The sequence below is a fragment of the Drosophila miranda genome, chromosome 3 (assembly GCF_003369915.1).
Source record: "Drosophila miranda strain MSH22 chromosome 3, D.miranda_PacBio2.1, whole genome shotgun sequence".
Lineage (NCBI taxonomy): Eukaryota > Metazoa > Arthropoda > Insecta > Diptera > Drosophilidae > Drosophila > Drosophila miranda.
The window spans coordinates 24,156,511-24,183,722 of record NC_046676.1 but is presented as its reverse complement, the minus strand read 5'-3'; the positions used below and the strand labels follow the sequence as shown (position 1 = coordinate 24,183,722).

Sequence of the window (27,212 nt, the reverse complement as noted above, 5' to 3'; positions counted from 1 at the left end):
CCATTAAAATCCAATTTATTTGGATCCACGAGTGTTAACCAGAACAAAATATCAGTGGCTTGGCCACTGTCCAGCTGTAGGTGTGTCCAGTGAACACACGTGATATATTTCACCATAAATCAAGGGGATGGCCCACGTCGATGGTCTGCGGTCAGGGCTTGGTTAGACGACAACCGGGCGCCACATGTCAAAGAGCGTGTTCGGTCATATGCGCGACACAATGTTAGATGAATAGACACCGATTAATCATACGGGTCTACTCTTCATCGATGTACAAGGATTTACATTATATATATATATATATTGGATGTTGTTCAACAGGGAGTGGCTATTTGGTCTCCGATCGGAGTAGCATATTTGATTACAATCAGCGAAATTGTGTCCAGAGCCAAAACCCAAACGAGATTGCTCGGCAACAAGCAAACATTGCTTTTGATTGGATTTACCACAGCACCATAGAATATCAATCAATATCAAATGTGGTCTTTGCAAACGACACAGGAAATATTACTGTACACCTAGGATACACCTGTAGGATTTTGCATCTTTTAAAGCTTCAAAGAATTTCGTGCAGCATCAAGATAGGAGCTGAACCCGAGACGGGGGCCAAAGTTAATCCTCCAAGAGCAGCAGAAGGCAGCCTTGGCGAACTATGCTTAGCGAGGAGAGTGCATTTCAGCGAACAGTCTCCAACTGAAATAACACCGCCATTAAGATAGCAACAAGTTAATGCCTCTTACGCGTCTTTCGAGATAGCAGCTCGCTATCTTGATTTCACGACGCTCGTTTAAGGGAAAAGGCTTCTTAATTGCTTTTAGTCAACGGGCAGTGAATATTAAATGCTTTCATGGTCTTGAAACACATTGTTATTACACAACATAGGGGTAACAATCTATACCATGCCATAGCCGAGTACATTTTCTATGATCCAATGACCTTGATTATGCAAACTCATGAAGGGCTTCCAGAAAGAGAGGCGCAATAAATAGCAGATTAATTAAAACAAAGGAAGAGCCAACGAGAGGGTCTAACAATTTGCGTGTTGGACAAGCTCAAGGCAAAGAACGGTCTGATCGGCCTTCCGACGGTCTGGCCATGTCATGGCAATTGCCAATTCATTTAACCGTCATTTATTATTTATTTCGTTGTAATTTATGCAATTTGTGGGTTGTCCTTCATTTAAAACAATCGCCAGCAGGAAGCAGGGTTTCCCAGCCCCATGTGTCCATTCGCCCTTTGTCCTAACTTGACAAAAGAGTTGAAGCCAAGTTAATTGTGATTTGCGAACTCATTTCTCAGTGCACGCTCCATTAGACCGACTGAAGTGCAACGGTGCAACACAATCGTTAATTGTTCTCCCTCACAGTCTCCTCGTCCTGCAGATGTCATTTCCTTTGTTCATTAACTGAATATTATCTACGGGAATATCCTTTAATAGTGACTTTAAAGCCATTGACAGCGTCAATCTGTTTGCCGCAGGCACCTTCATTGAAATTTATGCAAATTAATGCGAGTGAGTCCTTTGAACTGGGACACGGCGAACTCATTGAAACTCGGCAATCCGTCTGAGATGTAAACATTTCCCGCTACGCGTTGCCTAGCACCTTCACCATCATCATCGCTATCACGCTATAGTAAGCATTACAGGAGAGCATTGAAAACTTCGCGACGCTCAATATACCCTGTTGCCAACTGTTCAAAGGCTATTATGAGTTACATAGATACGCAAAGAAGCTAGATTCTTCGACCAAGTAATCGCTCAGGCCTGTACTTTTACAATAAATCTTAGTTCTTAAGAACTTCTATGGGGTCTGTCCGTCAGGGTACTTTCAGCTGCGACCCCCGAAGCTCATTTATCCTGTTTCTTGTGCTATATTTAATTATGTTTAAGTACGTCCTTCCCCGGTGTGGATTACCTTTGCGATTTTCTGCGGGTTATTGCAGCCCGACCTAAGAGCTGCTCGCAATAAATAGCAAAGGGAAGGGTTTTCGTTGCCACAATCTGATGAGTGGCTTCCATTCAACATTTTTTCATTTTCGTGCAACTTCTTCTAATTTCACGAATGCTATTTCTATATCTGTACGGGTGTGTGCGACAGCTCCCCAACGATATCAGCTAATTTCTGACATGGAAATGCGGTACAAAAGGGAAAAAGGAAAAGCATCGGTAGCCCTCAAGAAAGAAAAGTGAGTTGTGTTTTCAAACTGTTTGCTCACTTTTTGTGGCGAATTTTGTTAGTACGAGTCTTTTTTATACCCGCTACTCAAAGAGTATAGGGGTATATCATACTTGAGGGTAAAGTGAATGCGTGTAACGCCTAGGAGGAGGCGTTTCCGACCGGATAAAGTATATATATTCTTGATATATGTATATATGTATATATGTATGGCATCCACAATTTTGAAGATACAAAAAATTGAAGAGTCAGAAAGAATAGCCCAGAAGGATCAAATTAAAATAGCGTGGACACACCCTTTCACATTCCTTCTCTCTCTCTCTCCCACACACTCCGCACTCTAGCGGAGGGAAATAAGGGAGATGTAAATAAGATTTAATCTAATATATATTCTATATAAAAACCTCCCAAACGGTTCGACCGATTTCTCTAAACGAGACTTATAGAATGTATTGTATTAGTTACATAAATCATAAGACCGCGTATATACTGACTGAGAAACGGGTACAAGGTAGAGCCGCAACGTAGCGCCACGTTTTAGTTTGCAAACCCGCTCTGTGGAACTTTAGAACTTCAGAATTGCAACTAGTGGCTTGAAGTTCTGCGAAGTAATTTAAATAGAATAGTTTACCGTCAAAGCCGTAAGGCGTTGCTCGCAGAAAACTTTGTTATAAGAAGCTGCTTTCCGACAATTTGCCCCCTCAGAGGGCACCACAATAGCTTTCCCCTCTCTATTCATTTAGCTGCCACTTTATGTGTATGTGCATGTTTTCTCGTACAGCAAATTGGCGAGAAATATTTATAAATTTGTTTACGCTTCTTTTCAGAAATTGCTGAAATTCCTGCTCAGAATTAAGTTGTGCGCACTGAAAAGAGCAGAGCAGAGCAGAAAAAGGCAACGGTCGGACGGGACTAATTTCCAGTTGAATTGAACCAACTCATTCATTAAGGCAATAGATATTTGCCCTTTGCTGTTATGAATAGCAGTCGAGTATTCCATTTTAATTTCGATCACTTTGGAGCTCGTATAATTTGAAGTGCCATTAATATTTCTATAAAGTGGTATTTATTTGTTTCCATCGGTCTGTAAGCAGCCAAGCAATATCTCAATCACTTAAAATTCTTCCGCAATGCTCCATTGATATATTTCCACATGTTTGCCTCAATATTATGACAGGCCGCCTGTCTGCCTGGCGGGCTGCCGTTTTGAGTGTAAAATTCACACTGTATCTGAATATTGTGTATTTGTTGTTGTTGCTTTTTGTATATTATTTTAGGAGAGACCAGCGTGGGCACGTGCACAAGGAAACTTTGTCGATTTGCCTTCGGGCATGCAATAAATTCTGGAATGTTCCCAGCACATTATGGTCTATGGTCCTTGGTCCCCCTCTGAAGGTCACTTATTTTCGCCTAATTAATTGCTCAAGATTCGGTTTTTATCGGGTTTTATAATGACTTTGCGACAAAGTTCACTGGAAAATAAGTTTCCATTCGGGACCCAAACCACGGCGTTACCGAAGTTGACATTTGAACGTTTGGTCTTTGGTGTTTTTGGCACCTCAAACCACTCCACTCCACCGATCGGGTCTCCGATACTGCCATTGTGAGGAGAACTTACATAGTTCCGTTCCTCTTTCAACCACACAGTGATTAATGGGGCCCCTCCGACAGCTTCGAAAGTGTGGCTATGTTGGTTTCAGAATAAATTGAAATTCTGTTTGGCATTTAATTGGCTGACAGCAACTGGCGCTGACATTAAATAAACAGCCCTACGGGGCCACAAAATTAGAGGAGCAGTTGGGGCACCACGAAAAAGGTAGCAGTCGATGCCACATGGCATGGGTCTCGGTAAAATCTCTTGAAAATCCAATGAAAGGAGTCCCCCCTAAGGCCAGAGCTTACACTCCCATGGGAGCAGAGCTTGGGGAAAACTCACGGGGGAAAATGCAATCCAACAGAATAAATGAATCGAACGAAGCTGTTACCTAGACGTACTCTAGGCTTTACTTGCACCCAAAATGATAATGATAAAATGGTAATTGAATTTGCCTTCTCTTTCCCCCGTTTGTGCCACGGGACTCCATCTGTTTTATGAGATTTTCGATGACCGTAAGCTGTGGGAAGAACTCTTGTGAGTCCTGGCGGAGTGCACTCCATTATGTGATTACCTTTTCGACAAGTCCGAGCCCATCAAATGGTTTATTTAATAATGGGGCGATAAGAGAATGCTTTAATCAGGAAAAATAACTTTGTTTACACAACTTTTCATTTGTTGGTAACACAGCAAAGACACACAAATTAAGGTCAAATGCCAACAGGAGGTGAAACTATTTCCACAACCTTGTTCCCTTGAAAACTTTGTTGTTTGCGTTTCATGTTCATGCTTTAACAACAACAAGATGTATATCTCGGCAGCCGACGACATGTAAATAGGGAATTGCTCTTGAGTTTGCTTTAATTAAAAAGGTCCTAGGCCAGACGAAAACATAGTTTTTTTGGGGCGACTTGGAGCTGTCAGCACTTTAGAAGGCTTCAAAGACCGTAAAAAATGCCAGCAAATGGTCCTGGACCTGCTGCTGGTCCTGGCAGCAGCTGTTGAACGCTGATGACGAACACAAACATTAACCCGATAGCGCCGTTTTATTTTGGGGCTGTTCCTGTTTTCTCTGTGCTCCGCTCCCTCAGACGACAGATTTTTGTCTGGGAAAGACACCCACTTGCGTTCAGTTTCGTTGAAATAAAAAAGGGGACACAGACACTGCGCTTAAACTCTTAGCCTCGGGGGAAGGGCCAGACCATGAGCTGCATGGCTACGAATTCCGCACGTTTGCCCAGTGGCCAGCCCAGCAATAGACCAGACCAATTCATGTACCCTCAAGGGGCTTTCCATAATTGAAATAGGCTTCAAAGAGCGTTCTGCCATGTCGGGGAGCTCCCGGAACAGCAGTCGCTGATGGAAGGGAAATTCAATTGTGACATATTATCGTCCACAAATCCCAATAAGCATTTGCCGTCGTTTACGTTCCGCGCTTTTGCCGCTTTCAATGCGCGCAAATTTTTCGCTTACTCTTGCAATTTATCTTCATTGTAAAGCCAGGACCCAGGATCCCTCTTTCAATCCGAACAGACCCGAGGCGGTGCGATGCGGTGCGATGCCAGCCGGACAAGCTGCCGTGTGGCACGTGCGCGTAGCACACAAACATAAATCAAGTTGATGCTACAAAATGGGTCCAAGGAGCAGCCCCCGGCCCCAGCACATCTCCGGCCTGACGGACGTTCAAGCTTCGTTAGCCGCCAGACAAACGACTTGATGGTCAACAACAAAGTAAATGCTGTCTGTAAATACCATGGAAGCAGAATGCCGGAGGGCCAATGGAACTTCAACTTATTTGTGCTATCGACAGACACTGACAGCCGATCCAATTGTTGCTGTGTGTTGACTCACTTGTTGAAATCTTGCACTGACAGTATCTGTTCTTAATGGACTTTCAATATATGCAAGGGGCCCCAGAGTCGCTCTCAGTGATGCTATCCGGTTGAACTAGCACGCTGACTAGTAGCTGTTTTTTGTACTTACAAAATTGTATATATATGTATGTCTTACATATGGGAAGCCAGGCCCCCCATCCCCTGTCGTTCCTTGGATTCCTTCTAGCTTGTATCCTTTCAGGCTGGAATTTCAACAACCCGGTCACGTCGTAACATGCAACATGCTCATAACAATAAAACAGCACTTCTTCGTCAGCGCAAATGAAGTGAGGGATACTCCGTACACACCAGTACACCAGGATACCAGCAACCATCATTGGATTTATGAAACGGAGCAAAAGAACCTCTTTCCCCGACAAAGCTCCCGACGATGACAGGCATTCAGTTTGACATGGGTTTGAAAGGAACTTTTAACGCTCACACTGCGTATACGTAATAAAAGCAATAGACGAGACGACAACCTCATTGCCCCTCAATGCTGGAGGAAAATAGGAGGGGAATCCATGACTGGTACAGTGTGGAGTGGCGACAAATGCTGCAAAAGCCAATTCATAAAAACTGCCTTGGAGTGTAGGGGACATGAGAGCACAATCTAGGCCACTGGAGAGGACGGTTTTTACCATTCTTGCATCTGCTGAGTAATGGACTCGTTTGACCACGTTTAAAGCCCCGTTTTCTCACTCCCTCTCAGCGATGACCGTTAACTGATGACCGTTGGAACGCGACATCAAATACAATTATAAATACCCACTGGCCCCATTAGACAATTTATATTCAAACGTCAGACGGCTAGACATTCGATGCTAATGAATGCCAGCACGCACCAATAAAACACCAAAATTGAGAAGAAAAAAAAACAAAAAAAAGGTACAGGCCCTGGCCCTGTGGAAAGCGCCGGTAAAAAAACAAATTCAATTCAAAGGGAAACACCCGAAAAGAACAATAAATAAAATGGCAGACTGGAATTAAGTGCAAATATACGAGCACTTACAAACACAATCGTTTGATGGGAAATATTTTAATTGGAGCTGCCAGATCCCGCCAGCTCAATAGTTGTATGGATATTATTGGCCATAAATTGTGTATACATACTTATTGAAGAGATATCCCCTTTCAAGATCCAGCACTTCCCTGGGTATCATGCAGTCGAACTGCTGCCGATTGTTTTAATATGTTATGTTTTTCTTGTGCTTTTCCAGGTAAATTGACTGGGCCCCCACAACCACTTTAGCAGGCATTGACTCCTCTCAAGCAAGGCCAATTCCTTTGGCATTTCCATAAATTCACATTCAACCTTCGACGGAAAGCGATGGAGAAGGTGAGCTGGAAAAAGAGCGGGAAACCGGACCACAGACCAGACATGGCCATGGCCAATATAACAGATCCGAGAGCCGTTCCGAAGCGTTTGGACCAAACAGCACCCCTATGCCAACGCCAACGCCAACGGCAAAGCCAAAGCCAAAGCCATGAAAAGTTCATTTTCAACAAAAGTATTCATACATTTGTAGTGGGGATGGGCGGGCTGGGGGCAGGGTGGCTGGGAGACTGTACGATTGGGAGGTGAGAGCCTGAAGAATTGTTTATTGTTTGTTATTTGCATTAACGACTTGTTGAAAGGCACGCATCCATGGTTGGGGGTTGGGGTTTGCCGGGCGGTGGGACTGCGATCCAGTGTACGTGGCGTGTGCACCTGTGTGTGTGTGTCTGTGTGTCTGTGTGTCTGTGTGCTTCCTCAAAAATACATGCTGAATGCCTCCTCATGCTGAATGAAAGCGTTTCAGTTGGGTAGAATAGAGTAATTGAAATTGCATTCGTACAACCACAAACGATAAGGGATTGAGGTATGGATATAGGTACATATGTACCTTTACATACACCGAGAGAAAAAAGTGGAGAGAGTGGATTTTGTTTGTATTCAAAAGCCGAATTTGTAATTTAAATATGCGCTTATGCTGCTCTCTGCTATGCCATCTTCCCTCCGTGTATGTGAACAGAATTGGCTGTTATAAATTTGTATCCTTTTATCCTTTGTTCCTTATTGGAAAATAAATATCAAGCCATATGGAAAAAACAGTCAGTGTCAGCGAAAGAATACCTCCCAGTATTTTCGTTTGCAAGAATCAAGATCTGATGTTACTTCGAACCCTTTTAAAAATTTTCCAATTAGGGAAAATACTTTTAGCCTGACGTAATGCGAAACCCAAGGACAAAGGTGAGAGTTTTCCTTATTATATTTATCCGTATATTATAGTTATCGTCATTATAATGCTGTTGACGATGACGATGACGAAGACAATGATGTGGGTCATGAAAAGGCCGGCACCTTTGCAGGGCTCACGTTTCGCGTTTCAAGTGGCATCCACTTTCCAACCCATCAATCCCATTGGGAATCAAAAAGTGAATGGAACCATTTGTCATTCATCCGCTCGTCATCCTGGGAAATGTATACAACAAAAACGAAGTGAAATGTTTTATTTATTGAACCAAATATTCTGTGCTCTTTGATCGGGAAAGTTCTTGGGTGCTCACCCATAGCTGGTGCAGAACAATTAGCCCGACAAATGGCTGAATATTGTCAAGTGGAGGGACATTCCGGAAAAGGAGCACAGCTGGAGGTCCCCCTAATGAGACAAATCCGTTCCTATGGCCGGGGGCCACCGAATCAAACCATTTAATATTCGTCGAGGGAGTCAACATGGGGCTCACTCACTAATTAACTTCCATTAATACTGGTGCCTGATGCCCCATGCCTCATGCCCCATGCCTTATGCCCCGATGGCCTGATGTCTGACGCAAAACTTTAAGACCCATAAATAAGGATTTATTCCTCGTATATTGGCATTATTATTATTCGTTTCGCTTAGACTCTGGCCTGGCCAAGAATATTGCTGGCAATTCGAGATAATGAACTGGGAAGATGCTCATAGACAATTCCCTAGCCTAGCCATCATTGTTCTTTATTAAAATGACCCATGCCGTGCCATTGAAGCTGTCATATTAAAAAGCGTCCAGCTGCGATCCCTACTATCCCGCGAGGAGTGGAAATGATGGAAGGTGACGCAATGGCGTCAATTTTCATTCCGCCTGGAATAGAATTTTGGATTGCTTTGAAATGCAGAAAATTCCACACGGAATACCATCCATGACACACGGATCCCGTCTGCATCGCTGGTTAGAGCTAGTGGTGGCTGTGGTGTGAGGTTTCCCTTTCATAGATGCTTCGTCAGCTTCCGCAAAAATTCACAGAAGCTCGGCTCTTGGCCACGTATGTCTATTGTGTTTTCGCATGATTAAACGGGGTCAAACATTTCTATGGGCAGCTTCTAGGCCAGTAATCCGTTAAATATGCAAATGTCCGGTTACTTTCAGGACATTGAACCACAGCTCAGACCTAGCCAGTGCGAAGGATATGAAGGAAAGTTGCCCAAAATCGAGCTGCGAAATCCACTTTCCTGTAATCCAGGACAATGACCTAAAATCCTTTGTGGCTAGCACTGGTTAGAGGCACTGATGATTTCACAATTAATTCCATTGCCACAGCGACATATTTCTTGGAATTTTGCTTGGATTTCTCGGGAACCATTTTTCATTGGCAAATATTAGCTTCCTTGCCATTTCGTTCTCTGTATGCCATCGCCTGTAGAAGGCCAACATTCTACTACGAGTATTTACACATTTATTCGTTGCAACTTCCAGCAATTTTTTTGCAATTTAATTTCCGTTTATTTCCATCAATTAAACATACACATTAAGTGGAATTCTCGGTTCTCTTTTAGTTACTTTCCCAACTGAAAAATTAAATATTTGTGTAGTATTTCCCAGAACTATCTACGAAAAATGTTATGGTTGATTGCCACAAAAAATTGTACGTTTTTTGGTTTGTGTGTTCCAATTAAAACTAAAAACTTCATTGTTCTCTTGGTCCTTGGTTTTTTTTTTTTTTTTTTTTTTTTTTTTGCAATGAAGTATGGCATGGAAGGCCCTTAGACAAATTCTGATGATGGTAAAGATGGCTAGGGGAGTCCTGATAATTTGCATATGTATGTTCAACAGAGGATCCAAAGTACAAAGATACATGGCTACAAGTGAGATGCCAGAGCAGCCATAGAACAACGGTTTAGAGCTGTTGTGTTCCACATTCTGACCGTAATACCAATTCGATTAACATGAAATTTAACGCCACTAGTTTCGATTGTTGAAAGAGATTTGGGACTACTTATATACCTTTAAATATATGTTTGTATTATATTCCGCTTAAGAGATTATCCAGATGAACAGAAAACCTTAGAGGAATTGTACTTTTTGTTGCTGTTGAAAAACACTTGTTAAAAAAAACTCTGCTCTGCTGATTTTAGTTTTTTGTTTTACTTATTCGAAATGTTTCAAAATTGTTGCGTGAAATTAACCGTCACTTTCGGTGCGCGATGCGATCCTCTCGCGTGCTCTGTTTTCGCCCGACTGCAACGGATTGGACGCGCCGGGGAGCGTTGGCGCCAAATTAGTTTTTCGCACTCGAATTTCCCGGCAAAACGGCGCAGGCGCGTGGCACGGCGTAAACAAACGTCAGCTGTGTGCACGAGCAACATTCGGGGGGCAGATTCATTGATGATTTGCAGAATATTGCGGGACAATTACTGGGGCGGGCGTGTGGGACATGGGATGGAAGGTCGAGTGGGCTGCAGCTCTAATCAGTTTCGATGATGTGTGCACTTTCTTCCCATGAAATATATCAATAAAATTATAGAAGTCCTTTGAGCAGACATAATCTCCTGTCACCCGGCATTGAGTTGTTTTTTTTTTTTGGGTGTCAACGGGGCGGATGCGTGCCGGTTAACGTTAACGGGCTCAAGGCCACGCCTTTCACATGTCACGGCGCCGGTTGAGAATACTCACAGCTGCCAGAGCCAATGGTTCATTAAACCCCCGGCCACAGCCACCACCGCAGATGTTTTCCTATTTTTCCTTTACATTAATTTCCATTGAGACCACATTGTTGTGTCCCTTTGACACGAACAGCATTCGACTGGGGCAGGTTGTGTCAAAGCTCTTATTGGCCAACCGTTCCATAACATTATTGAATTTGAATTTGAATTCAAGAGGTTTGTGGGTGGGCTTTAAACACACAATAATATCGCCAAGCTTGAAAAAGTGAAGCAGAAAAGGAAGGAAGGTAAAGCAAAGGACGGAGTCCTCGCTTAATGCGAGTGCCACAGCTAGTAGTATTCTTTTATAATTTATGGATATGTCCAAGGGCTGAAACGGAGGACCATTGCATCCTCATTGGACAGATTCATGGAAATTCGTCAGAAAACCAAAATCTAATCTAATATTTCAATTTATTTGAACCTCGCGCCTAATGCGATGTTTCCAGAGAAGTCAGAAAATTCTTATCGAATGTCACTCGACAAAGGCTCGCCACCATGTAACTATATTTTGGTTATCGATTTGTCACTCGACAAAAGCTGAAATGTATTATTTTACTCTTAAGAGCCGCTCTCTTTGCATGGCCTCTCTCTTAAACTTGAAATTGAAAGCAGTGCAAATTGCAAGCAGTGCCTAGTGCATTAGTGTGTGTGTCTGCTCAGTTCTGCGCTGATATGGCTCATTCAGTGTTAGCAGCGTTGGGGGCCACTGTTGGGGCCTGTGATTTCGGCGGGGCTCTGTTTTTCCGCGAACGCTGACGTCGACGCACGCATCTCGTCAGGCGCGCTTCTCGCAAAAACGGTAAATGCGCAAAAAACAGCAACTAATATTGGAATAACAGCGAAAGAAGTATATATATTCAAGCAGTTTATTTATATAATCCGCACAGCCATATAGAGCATATTAAAAAGTGAGATACTCACGCACACACATACCATCAGATGATAAGAAATATCTTCATAGTGCAAATGGTGTAAAAGAAAGAGAAAGAGATAGAAAGTAAGAAGAAGAACTGTCTGAAGAATTTACGCGCCCGTTTTTGAAACGCGAATTAGTTTTAATTGATTGCTGATTGCAACGTCGTGCTATCGAGTTCAGGCTGCGTATACGCCCGGTGGTGCCAAAACTAGTCGATCGCTAGTCCGCGTCGGTAACGTAACGTGCCGTAACGGTCAACGATTAACGATAAACGTTAGAGAGCGTCCGATTAACACGGAACGGTGACGTAGTCCTGCGTGCGGAAAACGAAACGCTAATAAATGGATTAAAAGAGCGGCCTACGACAATCGGAGCAAAAACGACAGCAACAATCAAAACAACAAAAACAAACCCAGCAACAAGATCTACAAAACGAGGGAATCAAAGCAGCAACAAAATAAACCGAGCAAAAAGCATATCAAATAGAGAAACCAATAAAATAAACATTTTCAAGTATTTACAACTATCAAAAGTAGAGCTCACAAGAAGATATCGAAAAAGAATTAAATTAATATATACAACACACCCACAAACACAAACACATACACATATGGATCTATACACCAGAGTAAACATATTTACAACAATAGCAACAGAAACAGCAACAAAAAGAGAAGGGGAACGCCCAGAGCAACAGAAGCAACAGCAACCGGAATTGGGAAACCCCCTAATGCCAAACCAAGGACTGTGAGCGAAAGGAGCAGGACACGGGGGGGGCGCAAAAGGGCAGCGATGAGAGAGCGAGCTACGTCATCCGACTAAAGGCATATCAGAACATTAGAAGGACACGACGACATCGACAGCGACACCGACAGCGACAGCGAGGGATATGGACACGGGCAGGGCCCCTACTCCCATTTGTCTAGCGGGCAAATAAAAGCGAGGCAGGAACCAGGCCACACACACACTTGCACACTTGCACACTTGCACACTTACAGCCGACGACAACAGCAAGGACATTAAGAGGGGTAGCCATTGTTGTGGTGTGTGCTTCAAGGACATTCACATGCACAGAGGCAAAGCAACCCACTCGACGGGTCCCATTAAATAAACATCAATCAGGCGTAAGGAAATACTCCTAGCTGTCCAACAGTTGTCCCATGTGATAGCGACAAGGAACAAGGCGCAACAAGGACCCACACCCAAACCCCCACCCACGCACTTCGCATCTTCGGGAGCAGGAAATATGGCGCGACGCAGGGGCAGCGGCCGAGGCAGTAAGTATCTTTTCTTGTTATTGTTATTCATTAAGCACACGAAACTTTTGCCCCGAAAAACAACGCATCTTTCGAAATCTTGGCAGGAATTTGATACATTCGTTCAAGGACGAGAAAACTTGAACAGCTTTGCTGCTTTCCAGGCAAAACTTTCCCCCGAAAGAGTCCTCAAGCTCTCGAAGCGAAGCACTCGACAGGGACTTTCAATTACGGCAGAGTCAAGGATCTCTTTTTAGAAACTGTAGCCGCCATATGGCGGCACATCAATCTATGTACCGTGCCCCAAGAACCCAAGAACCCAACCGCCCCGACCCCCTTCGCCCGACCCTCTTAAACGGTGGCAGAAGGAGAAGTCCCGCAAGTGATGCGAAATAAAATATGCAAAAGTGAAAAAGTGCGCCACGCCCCCGCTTCAACCCTTCTGATATGATAAGATACATGTTTTTTGCATTATTATTTGTGCCACGACTACTTGAACAGGCAGCCGCGCACTTGCTCAACAAGCGACAGAGATGGCACGAGAGCGAGAGGGAGAGGGAGAGCGAGAGCGAGAGAGAAGAAGAGCTTGCATAAAACATGAAACAAACGGCCACGATGTGGGCCGCTCCATCGTCAGTCGCACTACACCCACCTACAGCCACCACCCACCCCCACGGGCCACAATTCCAAGCCCCACCACTGGGTGCGCCCCCCTCCGCCCCCTCTTTTATCATTTTAGTTGCGTGGCGTGGCGTGCGCGCTGCAAAATGTTGGGGATTCCCTTACGTAATCCCCAAGCGCACACAAAAGGCAAATAAACAAACACACACGGAGAGGGCGGTAGAGACTGGGAGAGAGGGCTGCAGCTCGATTCAAAGAGAAGCAGCAAACAAAACAAAAATGGTTAAAAGAAAGAGGAGGGAGCGAAAATGCGACACAAACAAGGCAGCAAGTCATCGACGCTGACGGCGACGCCGACGCTGACGCTGACGCTGACGTAGTCGTCGTCGGGGAGAGCCGCCCCCTTGTAATGGCCTCAAAATCAAGCTCACACCAAGCGGCATGAACTCTCTGCTGCGCGTGTGTGTGCTTGTGAACACAGATACAAACTTGTAGTCAACAGGCAGACAGGCAGCGCCAAAGCCACAGCCACAGATACAGATACTTGGAATTCAGGCACGGCACACAGCCACAGCCACAGATACTTTGCGTCACATTGCCTGTTAGACAACTTGCCTCGTCTGTTACTATCGCTGTTGCCATTGCCCCTGCCTCTGCCTCTGCCCCTACCTCTGCCCCTGCTCGTGCCTCATGCCACAGTTTGAACTTATTAAAAAGACAACCACCGCGTTCAGATACTCGTACTGTGTTGCACCTCTTCTACCCACACGCTTCTAGCTCTTTCCTCTGGCCCCAAAACACGCTCCCTGCTGCAGATACTTTTGCCAAATGAGATACAAGTACGCCTTGCCTTTGATATATGCCAAGTATTTCAGTTCGTTGGCAGCCACAGTGGAGACTGGCCCATGGGGAAAGCCTGCCCGATGTTTTCCGCGCATTATCCATCATTTTCCTTGCCCCCTTAGCCAGGAGCCACCGTAGCGCTGACTGGCAAGCGCAACATGTTCGAAGCACTCCCGTCGCACTTGGCTACGCCTCGACTTGCCAACGAAACTGTGCGGCAGGATGGTTGGGGTGTGGACCATAGCCTTTGGAGCTGTTGTGGCAGGGTCGCCCAGCTGGGGATTGGGAGGGATTTGGGTGGTGCGGGGGGCAGGCAGCACTTAAGCCGAGTTCGCCTTTGTCTTTGCCTTGCCTCTGACTTTGGTTCATCCCCCCTCCGTCTGTGGCCCCCTTTCTATCTGCGTTGTGTGTCACCAGCTACGTCAGAATTAAAATAGACTTTTCCTGGGTTCCGTTCCGTTGGGTTATATTTGGTTTGGCTCGTGGTTTTCCCTTTGGCCTGGCTCTTTTCCTCTTGGCCATTGTGCAGATAATTTATGGGAATGCCGAGAGTCGGAAGGGGTCGGAGGGGGAGCACTCCTTTGCTCTCCTTTGATACACTTTTATTTCTGCGTATTTTCATTTCATCTCTGCATTTGTTTTCTGTTCTTTTCTGCTTTTCTGCTTCCCAGTTTTCCCTTTGGCGACTTTTGCGCTCGTCCGCATTCCATTTCCATTTGCATTTTGAATGGAAAAAGGCTTTTAGTTTGTTATAGTTTTTCCTTGAAAATGGGGTTGCCTTTCATTACGGTCGTTTTGGGGCGGAAGGGTTGAAGGTGGAGAGCCCCTAAGTGCCACAAAAGTAGCTCCTTTCCATGCAAATAAACACACTCGGATGTAGGTCTAGGTGGGGCCCCAATGTCCTGTTCCAGAAACCATTTCCATTTGCTGATTGCTCTGATTTCGTTTTGTATTTTCATAAAACTCCGCCTTTGACTGGGAATTAACTTTATTTTCAGTTGGGATCCTTTCAAATTAAATCTTTCTGTTTAAATTAAAAATTGTTTTGAAATTAGTTCTATTGTAAAATGTACGAGCTCCAAGTCCAAGCCATACTAAATCCCCTCTCCCGCATCTAACATCCTTTTTGAGAGAGAGTTTTCCTAATTACCAATAAAGTGCCTCCACTTCTTTTCGCTTAAAAGCCAGCTTTGGGCCCGAACTTCAGGTGGCATAAAGCTGGGGTTTCCCTTTCCCCCGGGCCGTATCATGGCCATAAACAAAACACTCCACCATCCACCCTCCACTCTGGCTCTGCTCTCTCGCTCCTCGATTCGGCTTGCAGGCAGCAGCCACGCCCAGGAAATCCCCCCTCCCCCGCTAGCCGCTAGGGCCACTAAAAAGGTCAGGGCAGAGTGGCCAAAAGTGCCAAGGAGCAACAAAAACAAGAAAGGCACCATGGAGAGTGGCACAGGGGGCAGCAACAGAAAAGCAGCAAAGGAAACTGGAAAGGAAGGAAAATAAATAAATAAACGTGAAACGAAATCCAGGCCCCAGAAAATTCTACGAGAGTAAGCCAAAATAAAACCCCATACCATACCTGTAGACTCACCACCCCCGCCCACTGTAGAACCTGCCACAAGAGGCAAGAGGCACGGCAAGAGAGGCGAAAATACGTATACAAAGCAATAACAAACAACAAAAAAGAAAGAAAAAGAACGAAAACAAGAAATTAAGGGAAAAGTTAAGAGCAGAGCGAAAAATGGGGAAAAACAAGGCAACGTGCAAAAAGTACACGTGTAGTGTACGTGTATCTGTGTATCTGTGTATCTGTGTGTGAGTGTTGCCAAACCTCTTCATCAGACACACACAGATACAACGAGTGTGGCATGTGTGTGTGCAGAGGGAGAGTCTATGAAAGCGCAGGGCTTCCCCAAATGATAAAGTTTTATTTGCTTTTGCGGGCGCACACACATTGGATTTTTGTGGGGCAGCAGCAGCAGCAGCAGCAGACTGTGGCAGAGGCAGAGGCAGAGCCAGCACTCAACCATAATAAAACGAACATTGAACGAACAGGGTAAAGGAGGGGCATGCGAATTGTGGGGTTCATAATGATGATCCAGATGATGATGATGATGATGATGATGACGTTGTTGCCGTCGCCGCTCCCCCATCGTCAAGTAGTTACCACAGAAAAGCGAGCATTAAACCAAGTCAACCGACCCATCCTCAAGAAATGTGCCACAGGAGACTGGACTATAGGATATCCTGTAAATAAGGGACGCTCAAGGATGAGGCTAGTGTGAAATTGTGATCACAGCTTCCCGAAGGATATATGGGTTCCTTGGGTGAGAAGATCTCTTTCTGGGGGATAGATTAGGCTTCATTAGTTCACAGTATCGAGATCAAGATCACCAAATAACAAAGAATACCGACTTTTCCTGATAGATTTGGAGCTGCTCACCGTCTGGGAAATATTAAGCTTTCAAATGCAACACGTTTATTTAAAACGTTTCTAATCCGCTAGTTTCATCCAAAGGATAGAATTGAATGAAGCTCCTGTGGCAACATGAAATTCAAATGGAACGTGATTATAACAGAATTATGTGAATACGTCTCGATGCTGCACAAGGTTCCTAGCTCAACCCACTCTCCCTTTTGGGCTTTTGTGAGCTGGAAATAAAATTGCATTAAACTGTGTTCAATTTCAGCAAATACAATAATACAAGGGCCCCGCCCCTCCTCATCAGGGGGCTGCATCTGCTGAAGCGAGGTACGGGGGAGGTATGAGGGATATTCCAGTGAAGGATTGCGGGGTATCGGATGTCCCTCAACCCTGTGGCAGACGAGCTTCACACAAATGAGTAGGCAAGAGCCAGCGTGCCACAGAGACAGGGAGAATGTGCACAGGGGCGGTGGGCTAGTGAGTGGGGGAGTGGCAGTGTGGGAGTGTGCGAAAGAGAGGGGCTGTGAGACGGGGAGTGCCACGGATACGGATGCAAGGCCCCCTGTTTGGCCCGACCTTCCCTGTCGTGGCGCGGCATGGGGACGGGGTGGAGGGGCCTTGTTGGCTATGGCCAATGTTGCCGGGGCAGAAAGCTGTTCAACAGCGCCAACAAAGGAGGCAGAGGCAGAGGCAGAGGCAACGACGAGTGAGTGACGGCAACGACCGTGAAAGGCCATTTGCCTTCTTCCTTTGTGTGTGTGTCTGTGTGTGTGAGAGTATCTATGTTTTCGCGAGTGTGTGTGTGTGTGTGCAAGGATAACCCAATACAATTTCTGTTTTTGTTGCCTAAGGACGTGCAGGAATTTGCTCGTGTATCTCTCTCTCTCTCTCTCTCTCGATTGCCGGAGAATGGGCCTACGATTGGGTGTTGGGGGCTGTTAACCCCGCTACGGGGAAAAGTGGCATATCCTTTGGGTGGCATATAGCTTTGGCACCCCTTATTTTTGGGGACAGGACCTGTGACTGATGTTGGAACAGCTGCTAGCCAAACATTTCTCTGGTAATTTGAAATATACATAAATATAAATCCACTCTCCGATGCATTTTCTCGTCTATGCATTCGAGGGAAATTCCCCCGTTAGCTGTGGGCGGTGGGGGGACTAGAAAAACACCCCTATTCATCCCCAAAATGATGGGGCTAAGCAAAAGCTGTTGATTTATTTATGAATTGCCAGCAGGCCAGCTTATTTTCCAGGTACTTTTTGGAATTTCATTAATTTTTAAGCATTTTCAGCGCACGGCTCGCGGCTTGCCGGTTTTCCTCATGAGTCAGTGCTCGTCCTGAATTTCGCAGGCATTCAGTCTCCCCAATCAATCGTCAAAAGATTGCCCTGGAGATATTTCATACACCAATCGTTCAGTCCCTAATTGGGTTTCACTTTCCAATTAAAATACAAGTACAAGTACATACATATGTACATATGTATATGTACATACTAGTACAGACTGATGTTCGTTGTGTTTGTGAGTGCGCATTGGATCGAACGAACTGCTTGTGTGTTTGGACAGCCACTGATAACCTCCCCACCCCCGGGGCCCCTCCGCGAAGCATAGGTCAGTGCTGAATGCGGTCAGTGCGTTTCCCCCCCCCCCCCCCCCCCTCGCCGGACAGGCAATCTGCCCGGCAAATCATCGGAGCTATTGAATATAACACAACAATTTGGTGTTCAATAAACTGAAAGCTCTGAAGCCCTAGTACGCATGGGTTTTCACGGGAAATACGCTTAAAATCGGACTTCTTTGTTCCTGGAAATTCTGTTTTACCACAAAATGCATGGAAATTGAATGATTTTCCATGAAAAATATGTGCCTGGCCTGTGAATATGTTCCGATATTCCGATAAGGAATAAAGCTATGCAATTGGTAGTTCCGATCCAAAACTTAAATTTGAAAGGTATTCTATGAGATTCAACAGTTCCCATAATCTGAAATGAAATGCGTATCAGCTGGACAAACAAACATCACTTCTATAGATTCTTATCGCCCAAAACCCCACGGACCGCCGTGGTCCCCCCTTGCCAGGCAAAGATAATTCTTTGGCAAAAAAATTAACGGAGACGCAGCAGAGCAACAGAGCAGCAGCAGCGGCGTCACACAGTCGCCTCAAGTGGTGACAGAAATGAAAAGAAAAAAAAAAGATATAAAATAACAAAAAAAATAAAAATTGTTTATGGTATTCATTTCGGTTTTATTTTCTTCTAATTTCTGTTTGTCTACGCAAAGAACACAAACACAGACGAAGAGAGCGAGAGCGAGAGCGAGATATCACAGAAACGTGTTGAATATAGGCTTACAAAAGCAAACACATCAGAGAAGCAGAGCGTGAGAGCATGAGAGAGGCAGAGCAAAGGCAATGGCAAAGGCAAAAGCAAAAACAAAAGCACCAGCGCGGCTGAAATATGCAAAGTCAGAATCAGAGTCTGAGTAACAGAAGAGCAACAATATGGCAACAACAGAAAGGCAAATAGAGTGGAGAGGAAAGAAAAACACAGCGCAGGCATCACATCACGTCATACCGGTTTCTCTTTTAATTTCAGCTTCGTCAGCGCTTTTGGGTCTCTTGGCTGCTGCTGCTGCTGCTGTTGTTGTTGTTACAGAGGTATACCCTTGCAGAGGGTACTACGACTTCGATCAGATGATTTGCAATGGTTAGGTAGAAGCGTCTTCTTCTTCTTGTAACGAGAAAATACACACGGATCTGTGCCCTGTGAAGTGTGCAACGGTCTGAAAGGGTATCAAGTGTCCATTGTTCATAGTTAAGCAGAACAAAAATATACTAAATCGATCGATGACAGGGTAACCAAATCTTCGAAAGCAGTCTTTTGGTATTGGTGTGCTGCTTCCCGTCCCCAGAAGATCCCCGAGAAAAAGCGAAACAGAATTATGGGGGGAAGCTCCGCAATCCAAAGTCCCAAAGGCCGAGACAACGAGAGACAAACACGCGCGCACCTTGGCTCGGCTCGCCTCAACTCCATGCGATTCGATTCGAGCTCTGCTTTGGCACTGCTTTTGCACTGCTTTGGGTAGGGGGCAGCCAAGAGCCGCCAACTTTTTGCCTTACAATGCACTAATAAAACCACACTTCTTGCACCCAAATGGCAGACTGTGTGTTAACCTGTTTCGGCCTCATTCGATTGGGTGTACGGTGTCTGTCGGGGTTTGCCTGTGTGTGTGTCTGTGTGTGCTTGGATTGGGCTCAAAGCTTTATTGAACCCGAGAGGAAGCTTCGGAGAACGAACCTCAAGATACCCTTGCACAAACAATTTGAGATCAAATTATGAAAATTTTGCTGGAACATATTCAGAAACAAGTTCTAACCGAATTCTTAGTATTACCCCGATAGACCAATAGTTCTCTGCCATGGGTGGGTGCTGCTGCGGCTTAGATCTTTCGGCCGCTCCCACAACGGAACAGAATATTAGCTGATAATCGATTGAGTGAGGGGCCCAGTGGCTCTACAGCTCTGCTGTGGTGGTTCTTGGGCTTCCCGATGAATCACCTGAGCGCTTTTGAGTGGTTCTATCGCCCGTATTCCTGCTCGCTCTACACTCTCCCTATCTCGCTTTTACCCACTGTGCTGTTTTCAAACGAGTTTTATATCATCTTATGGTGGGGCTCTATCTTACTCACCGCTCACACACATAGACACATACACACTTGAAAGTCTTGAAATTATCGCACAAAATTTCCTGGAATTTCATTGCCTTCCGCCTCCGCACCTGTATGTGTGTGTCCCTTGTGTGATCAATCGTAATAATCAATAAATGATCAGCCCCTACAATATATATACAAATATCAATTTAATTTCTAGCCTGGCCAAAAAATCATTTAATGCACATTTCTTGTCGTTTTGCCTACCAAAATCAATGCGTTCAGCAAACGTTACGCTCCAATTGAGATTCAAATTCAAATTCGAATTCAAATTGATTTTGCATTTTCCCATCAATGTGACAGGGGAGCTTGAATTTGTGTGGCGGGAGTGCTCGAATTTTCCACGTGAATTTGTGGCACGGGGTCTCGAATCTTCCCAATGAATGTGCGGCAGGGGAGATGCTAAGACAAGGGAACTTTTATGTACCTCACATACACCATATGCATGGATTCGGATTCGGATGGGTGGGTGAACAAGTGCTGGCAGGGATACACGTGATACGGTCTGTCTGTCTTTCATCCTCCAACCCTTACATTGAAAATTAAATATAAATTCCTGCACAAACGTCGAAAGGAAATTCGCAGAATACCGAAAAGTGATTTCCGATAAAAAGTTAAGTGCCCTCAAAAGAAAAAAACCTTGAAAGACAAACAAAACCAAAGCCCCACAAAAAGGGCCCAAGCAGGTTCAAACACTCCAAGACGATGGTCTTCCTCCTCAGTCCATGCGTATCATAAATATGAAAATGATGCAGCATCGGAGTTGGGGGTGGGGAGGCGCGGCACAAACAAGGTGACTGCGTCAGGTAGTCCCCTTTTTGGAAGAAGTCGACGCCTAGGGGCCAAAACGACGACAACGACCACCATTCAACGCCCGAAAGGGCAAGACAATAAACAAGCCAAGATCAAAAGGGACTGGCCTGAAGATGGGATGGGGACAGATAGGTAGACAGAGTGTAGGGAGTATGCTTTTGTGGAGACAAGTTAGCCTCTGGCGGAGGGGATGCCGCTGATGATGCACTGCTTGCTCTTATAATGCTGCAGTGCTCGTTCTTCACCTTCTGTAGCACTGCTGCTTACTGCTTAGTTCTGATGCAGTTCCACTTTCATTCATGTGTTAATCCACTTTAATCGTGTTCGTTGATATTACTGGTATATCTACCCCTGCTTCTTTATTTCTCTTTTTTGCAGCAGATTATTTTTCTTATACCTCTGCACTGCTTGTTCTTTGCTTGTCCTTTGTATTCTGCTTTACCACTGCTTACTCTTATTTAAATTTTGCGGTTTGACTGCTTATCTTCAGCTGGCTCTATACAGCTAAACCGTCTTAAAGACCAATAAGCATGGAAAACGGTCTCATTCTTTATGCATCCATCCCCAACCTCTGCCGACACCCCCCCCCCCCCCCCCCCCCCCCCCCCCCCCCCCCCCCCCCCCCCCCCCCCCCCCCGCCACCACTGCCACGACAGTCGTCTGGCGACGGGCGACGTTGTCGTCTTGCTGTCTGGTCGATGGCGGTATTTTCAAAGCGAAACGCACCGGAGGTGCAATTGGATATGCAATTTAATCATGGATAGAGGGAAATTGAATATGATTCGGATACATTGTATATTCCACTCGAAATGTATTCAACTCCTACCTATGAAGTGTAATACCGATACGTACTTTTCCCTTGAAAAGAAAAAGTGGAAAACTTCCCTTTGTGCATGCAAAATACTTAACTTTTTAAGAGCTTTTCAGCTAACTGAATTCTGTGCTACGCTACTCGGTAGTACGAGTAGATGTTAATTCGCAGGAATAGACGACAATGATGAAGTTCCTGTGAAATCAGGAGATGTGTGGGGGGGAGGGTGATTCGTAGTGGGAGTGGTAGGGCGAGAAATGCTGAGCTAACTCTTGCCACAAAATTATAGACACAGAAGCCGTAAAGTTGTCTCTCGTTCGCTTTGCCACTCTCACATCTCTTCTCTCTGCTGCTTGCTGTGGGCCATTTATTGGAGGAAGTCACGTTACAAATGTGGCACGTACAGCGTTCAGTGTACAGCGTTCAGTGTACAGCGTACAGCACGTTGTGCACGTTGGTGAGGCGCCAGAGTTTCAGAATTCTGTTTATAGACCGCTCTCCACGCACAGTCTCTCCCACTGACAGGCAGTCGCACTCACAGACAGACAGACAGTCTGACGAACAGACGGTTCTATCTCGCCCCGTTTTTGCGACAAGCTCTTGCTGTAGATACAATCAGAGCGAGGCAGAGAGAGTGAAAGAGACAGAGAGAGAGAACGAGCAGAAGCACAGCCTCGAACAAAGTTTCAAAGTGGAAGAAAAGAACCAAAAAGAAAGGCAAAGGCAGTGGCAGCGGCAGCGGCAGCGGCAGCGGCAGCGGCAAGTGCTATACGTACTTGTATCTTTCGGATACAAATACAGATACAAGAAGGTGAGCAAGAAGCTGATTGAGGATTCACACAGATACTGAGGCACACACACGCAGAGGCAGACAGACAGACACGGGACAGACAGCATTCGTTTTTGCGCCTTTTTCCTGTTGTGCCCCTCGGTGGAACATTAAAGTTGGCAGCTGTTGCCGTTGCCGTTGCCGTTGCCGTTGCCGTTGCCAGGATGCTTCGGTGTTCGAACTTTGCAACAGCAACAGATACTCGTACTTTCATGTTTCCATGGGAGCCTGTATCTTCGTATAAGATACACACACACGCATATATGTACAAATTAAATTTGGAATGGCTGCCACACATACACCCACACAGACAAAGTGTTGCCACGACTATGACGTAGCCAACATATTTTACCTTTGGCTCGTACTGTGCGTTGTTCTCGTAATTTATGTTTACGCAGATCGAAAAATAAATCTTTCTTCCTCTTGTTTTTGTTTGTGCCCCACCGAAAGCGAAGGACGCGATAAATTTCTGCACAGCCAGGGATGGCATTCGAGATTAACATCCCTCGATAAGGTCTGGGAATTACGGTTGAGAGCTCTCCTAGAGGACCGCTGCCCCAACCATATAATACACTCGGACATACCTTTATTATATTAAGCCTCCGTTTCCATTCCATCTGTGACGTTTTTTTCCACCCAAATATTCCCCTTTGAACTTGAACTGAACTGCTTTCCATCACTGCCCGTGAGCTGCCTCTGATTATCATTATCTGATGGAAATGGGAATGCGAGTGCGAAGTGTGTACGATAATAACGGCAAAAGCACCCGTGAAATCTTATCGCTACAGAGTGATTGCCGTGCTGATGGTGGGGGCTAAAAAAGCCTAGCAATTAAGGTGACACCAACAACAGCAACAACAAGCAAAGCAGTAAACATTGAAACAGAGCAGCAAGCAGAGAAAGAGCGCCGGCTAATGATAATCGGTAAACGAAACGAAAACGAAACGACTTAAAACAACAAATCAATTGAAAAAATAAAAGAGCAATCAAGAGTGAAAGAGAGAAGAGAGCGAGCGATTGTGTGTGTGTGCGCTGCAAGAGAGCAACAAGCAGGCGAAAGTTAACAGAAAGCAGTGACAGCGCTGTTAACAGGGAATTCCGTCTCTTATGTTAAATTGAAACGATTGAAAGCAGTGCAGGTGTATGTATAGTATGTGTTGTGTCTATGGCTGTGTGAGCGAAAGAGAGAAAGATAGAGAGGGATAGGGAGCAGCATTATGATATGGTGGGGGTACAATTCAAAGGAAATTGAGCATAAAAAGTGAAAAAGTGAATAACTTTTGATAATTGCCATGTCAGCGTTTTGGCATTTCATTTTGTGCTCTTTCAACTGAACGCACACACAAGCACATATGCATGAATGTGTACGTGTGTCAGATTAGCCGTAGATTCTCTGACAGCTGTTAAACGCAACTCTGGTGCGCCACCACTTAAGATCTCGTCCGGCTTTTCCTCGATTGCCGGCTTTTCCCCAAACAGCTTTTTAATTTAAATTCCTCAGAAATAAACCATTAAAGGGTTTTAAAACTAGTATCACTTATTAAACTGATATCTAGATATCAAATTTGTGAATCTCTATGCTCATACCATAAGCATTTAATAGTTCTGTTTATTCCCGCAGAGATAGGGGCGTTGAATGGCAGATAGCAAAACCATTGTTGCGCCGCCTACCCTCCCCAGAGTCGCCTCCTAGGAATTTCAGCACTTCTGCTCTAGTTTTCCTTCCCCCATCCCCTGAGAGCAGTCAGAGCTGTTCAAATGTCAGGCTTCCCCACGGGTTTGTGGCCCACACGCACAGAGGGGGCCGAATTCCTTCCATACTCGTACTTCTACTCCAGCAAGTATTTCCATGTGGGTCGCACAGCCCGACGCTTACAGCTGGCCAAAAACCAGCGTCAGAGCCAGAGACAGAGCCTGTATGCAAATCCATATCCACACACAGACACACATATTTGTATATGTACTTCTCTCTTTTTGAATATAATTTGTTATATACTTTTTTGTGTCTCAATAAAATGTGCAAGCAGCTGCAAAAATTTGGCAGCAACAAAAAATGCGCAGAATGCATATTTCGCTTTTTTATGCGATTTTTTGTATAGATCTTTGTTTGCTATAAAACAAAGAACAAATAATTTATTGCTAATGCTATTTTTGGGTGCAATTGCAGAGCGAAACAATTTGCCAAAACTTGGGCAAAAATAAATCACTAAACCGCATCGCAATTACGCAATCAACAGGCCGCCGTATACGTCACCAACAAAAACAAAAAAAAAAGAGGTGAATTGCTAATGAAATCGAAAACGAAAACGAGAAAACGAGAAACCGAGAGGCCAAAGTACAACCAAATGGGTAGATATAGGGGCTCGAATAGATGGATTATAGATTAACCGTTTTGCGTGGTTTTGAAATATTTTTAGACCAATAAAGCATTATCTTCGAATCACAGGGATACGTATACGTATACCGTCTCCACAAATTTATTGACTCCCCATGATAATAGCCTTCTATCCTCCAACCAGATCTTCCTTTGACATTGAGAATGTTCGGTCTTCTTTCTCCTCATCTTTGTTCCATCTTTCATTGTCATTTTCTATGCCTACTGTACCCTAGTTATCTATGTATAGTCCCCATTTTACGATCCACTCTGAGGTTATAGTATGGCCGGATGGATTAACGCCTAATAAATCGCAAATCTGCAATAAAACCCAAAAGTAAAATCATCTGGAAACACTTTGCCCTATTGCCCATTTTGTTTACATCGAAAAAATCTCGAAAAATATTAAGCGCGCAATTGCTGAATCATTTTATTGGCTCCGCTCCTCCTACCTGTCCCTCTCTAGAAATTACTCATACGCCCCAGTGGCCGGGTAGATCGCTATGATGGCATCAGCAGCGGCAGCAGCTCATGCCGAGCTGAGCTCATGCCGAGAGCGTATTCGTAATGAGCCGCAAATGTTAATTGTTCTATAAACATTCGAGCCAGCAATTAGTAAGGCAACAACAACAACAACAACAACAACAGCAACAGCAGCGGCTTCCCCGCACAGAAAGAGAGGGCAGATAAACTGGTTGCAGCGAGGCATTCTCCCAACCAGTTTTGCTAATGCCAAAACCCCAAAGAAAGAGGCTGAAAAGACGGGATGGTCGGATGATGACGACGACCGCGACGACATTGCCAATTTCAATCTGGTTGGGGCTTGGATGTGCATGTTTCCGCTTTGGGGAAGAGCAGCAGACAGAGCTGGTCGCAAACGAGTCGCGGCCATAAACAAGTGCGGCAGGTGGTAAGAAAAAACAAAAACCAGAGCCAGAGCCAAGCAGAAGGTGAAGGAGTCACAGAGAGGTGGAGCGGCGTGTCTCCCCAGTGCCCCGATGCGTGCGCAATCGAGGCCGACCCGTGTTCTCATCTCCTCGGCTGCCTACCTGGGGCAACTTCTTTTCTGCACATGGCATCAAGCTACGGCAGCGGTTTCTTCTGTTGGCTGTTGCCTGTTGCCTGTTGCCTGTTGCGCCGAGTGGAGCAGTGTTGGCCAGCTGCCTCCATCGGTTGCTGTTTGCCTGGTTGCTGCGTTAATTTGCATGCAGGTTTTTTCCTCTCTCACTCGCTCTAATCTAACTCTCGTTCTCTCTGGCGTTCTGCTCGAACTCTGCACCTTTCATTGCATACTTGGAGGCGTCTCCGATTCAACGAGGCGTCTCTAGGGGCAGAGTAGGGCGGTGGAGTAGGGTAGAGGAGTGTAGGGGCCACGGCTTATCGATGATTCGTTCAAAGTGCAGCCACTCGCAGCGATTAAGCCCGAGTGCTTTACAACGTCTCGGTGACCGACCAGAGCCAAGCGGACAGCCAGACAGCGCCTCGAATTGACTATTCAGTGTTTTCACCATGGCAAATACTGATAAGAATCCCCCGGCCCCATTGAGCGCCTCTTAATCGCATTTGGTTTATAGTCGATGCGATCCCCTACCCAGAAGAGGGTCCCACCCATTCCGGGCGACGACATGCAACGGACAGGAGGTGTAGCAGCGGAGGTCACGGTTGTAGATCGGTTAGGGTATTCCCTGCGCCACTGCCTCTCCATATGTTTATTTCTGCTCGTTATTATTGCCACACACTCTGCAGCGGCCAGTGGCTTATCATCAATCCCGAAAAGTGCGTCATTCGAGTGCCTGTGTGGTCACCCAACAAATACCCGTCGTACTGGCGTATAAAACGAGTGTTTTCCAACAATTACTCGGTATTTATAGTGCCTTCCAAAAGGGAACTTCGCCACAGTTTCCCAAGAAAGATCTTTGAAGGCTATTTTTAGTCACTCATCAAATGCGTTTTTCACGTTTATTCTGCGCGAAAAATCCTCTCATAAATACTTCAAAATACAGACAAACAGACACACGGCTA

At 45.3% G+C, this 27,212-nt stretch overlaps 2 protein-coding genes across 4 annotated transcripts in view; one reads left to right on the top strand and one right to left on the bottom strand.

Annotated features, from left to right (window-relative positions):
• Positions 1-10,135, bottom strand: part of LOC117185706 (sex peptide receptor) — a 29,853-nt gene extending 19,718 nt beyond the window's left edge. For 2 of the 3 annotated variants that reach the window (XM_033392191.1, XM_033392193.1), the window contains exon 1: positions 9,891-10,135. The gene's annotated coding sequence lies outside the window, so the exon portion shown is untranslated. The remainder of the gene's footprint in view (positions 1-9,890) is intronic. The other variant, XM_033392192.1, reaches the window with a different exon arrangement.
• Positions 10,136-11,337: 1,202 nt separating this feature from the next.
• LOC108158904 overlaps positions 11,338-27,212 on the top strand; it is a 43,222-nt gene continuing 27,347 nt past the window's right edge. Inside the window, exon 1 of the mRNA XM_033392189.1 lies at positions 11,338-12,784. Coding sequence (XP_033248080.1) covers positions 12,754-12,784 — 31 coding nt within the window. The 5' untranslated portion in view covers positions 11,338-12,753. The remainder of the gene's footprint in view (positions 12,785-27,212) is intronic.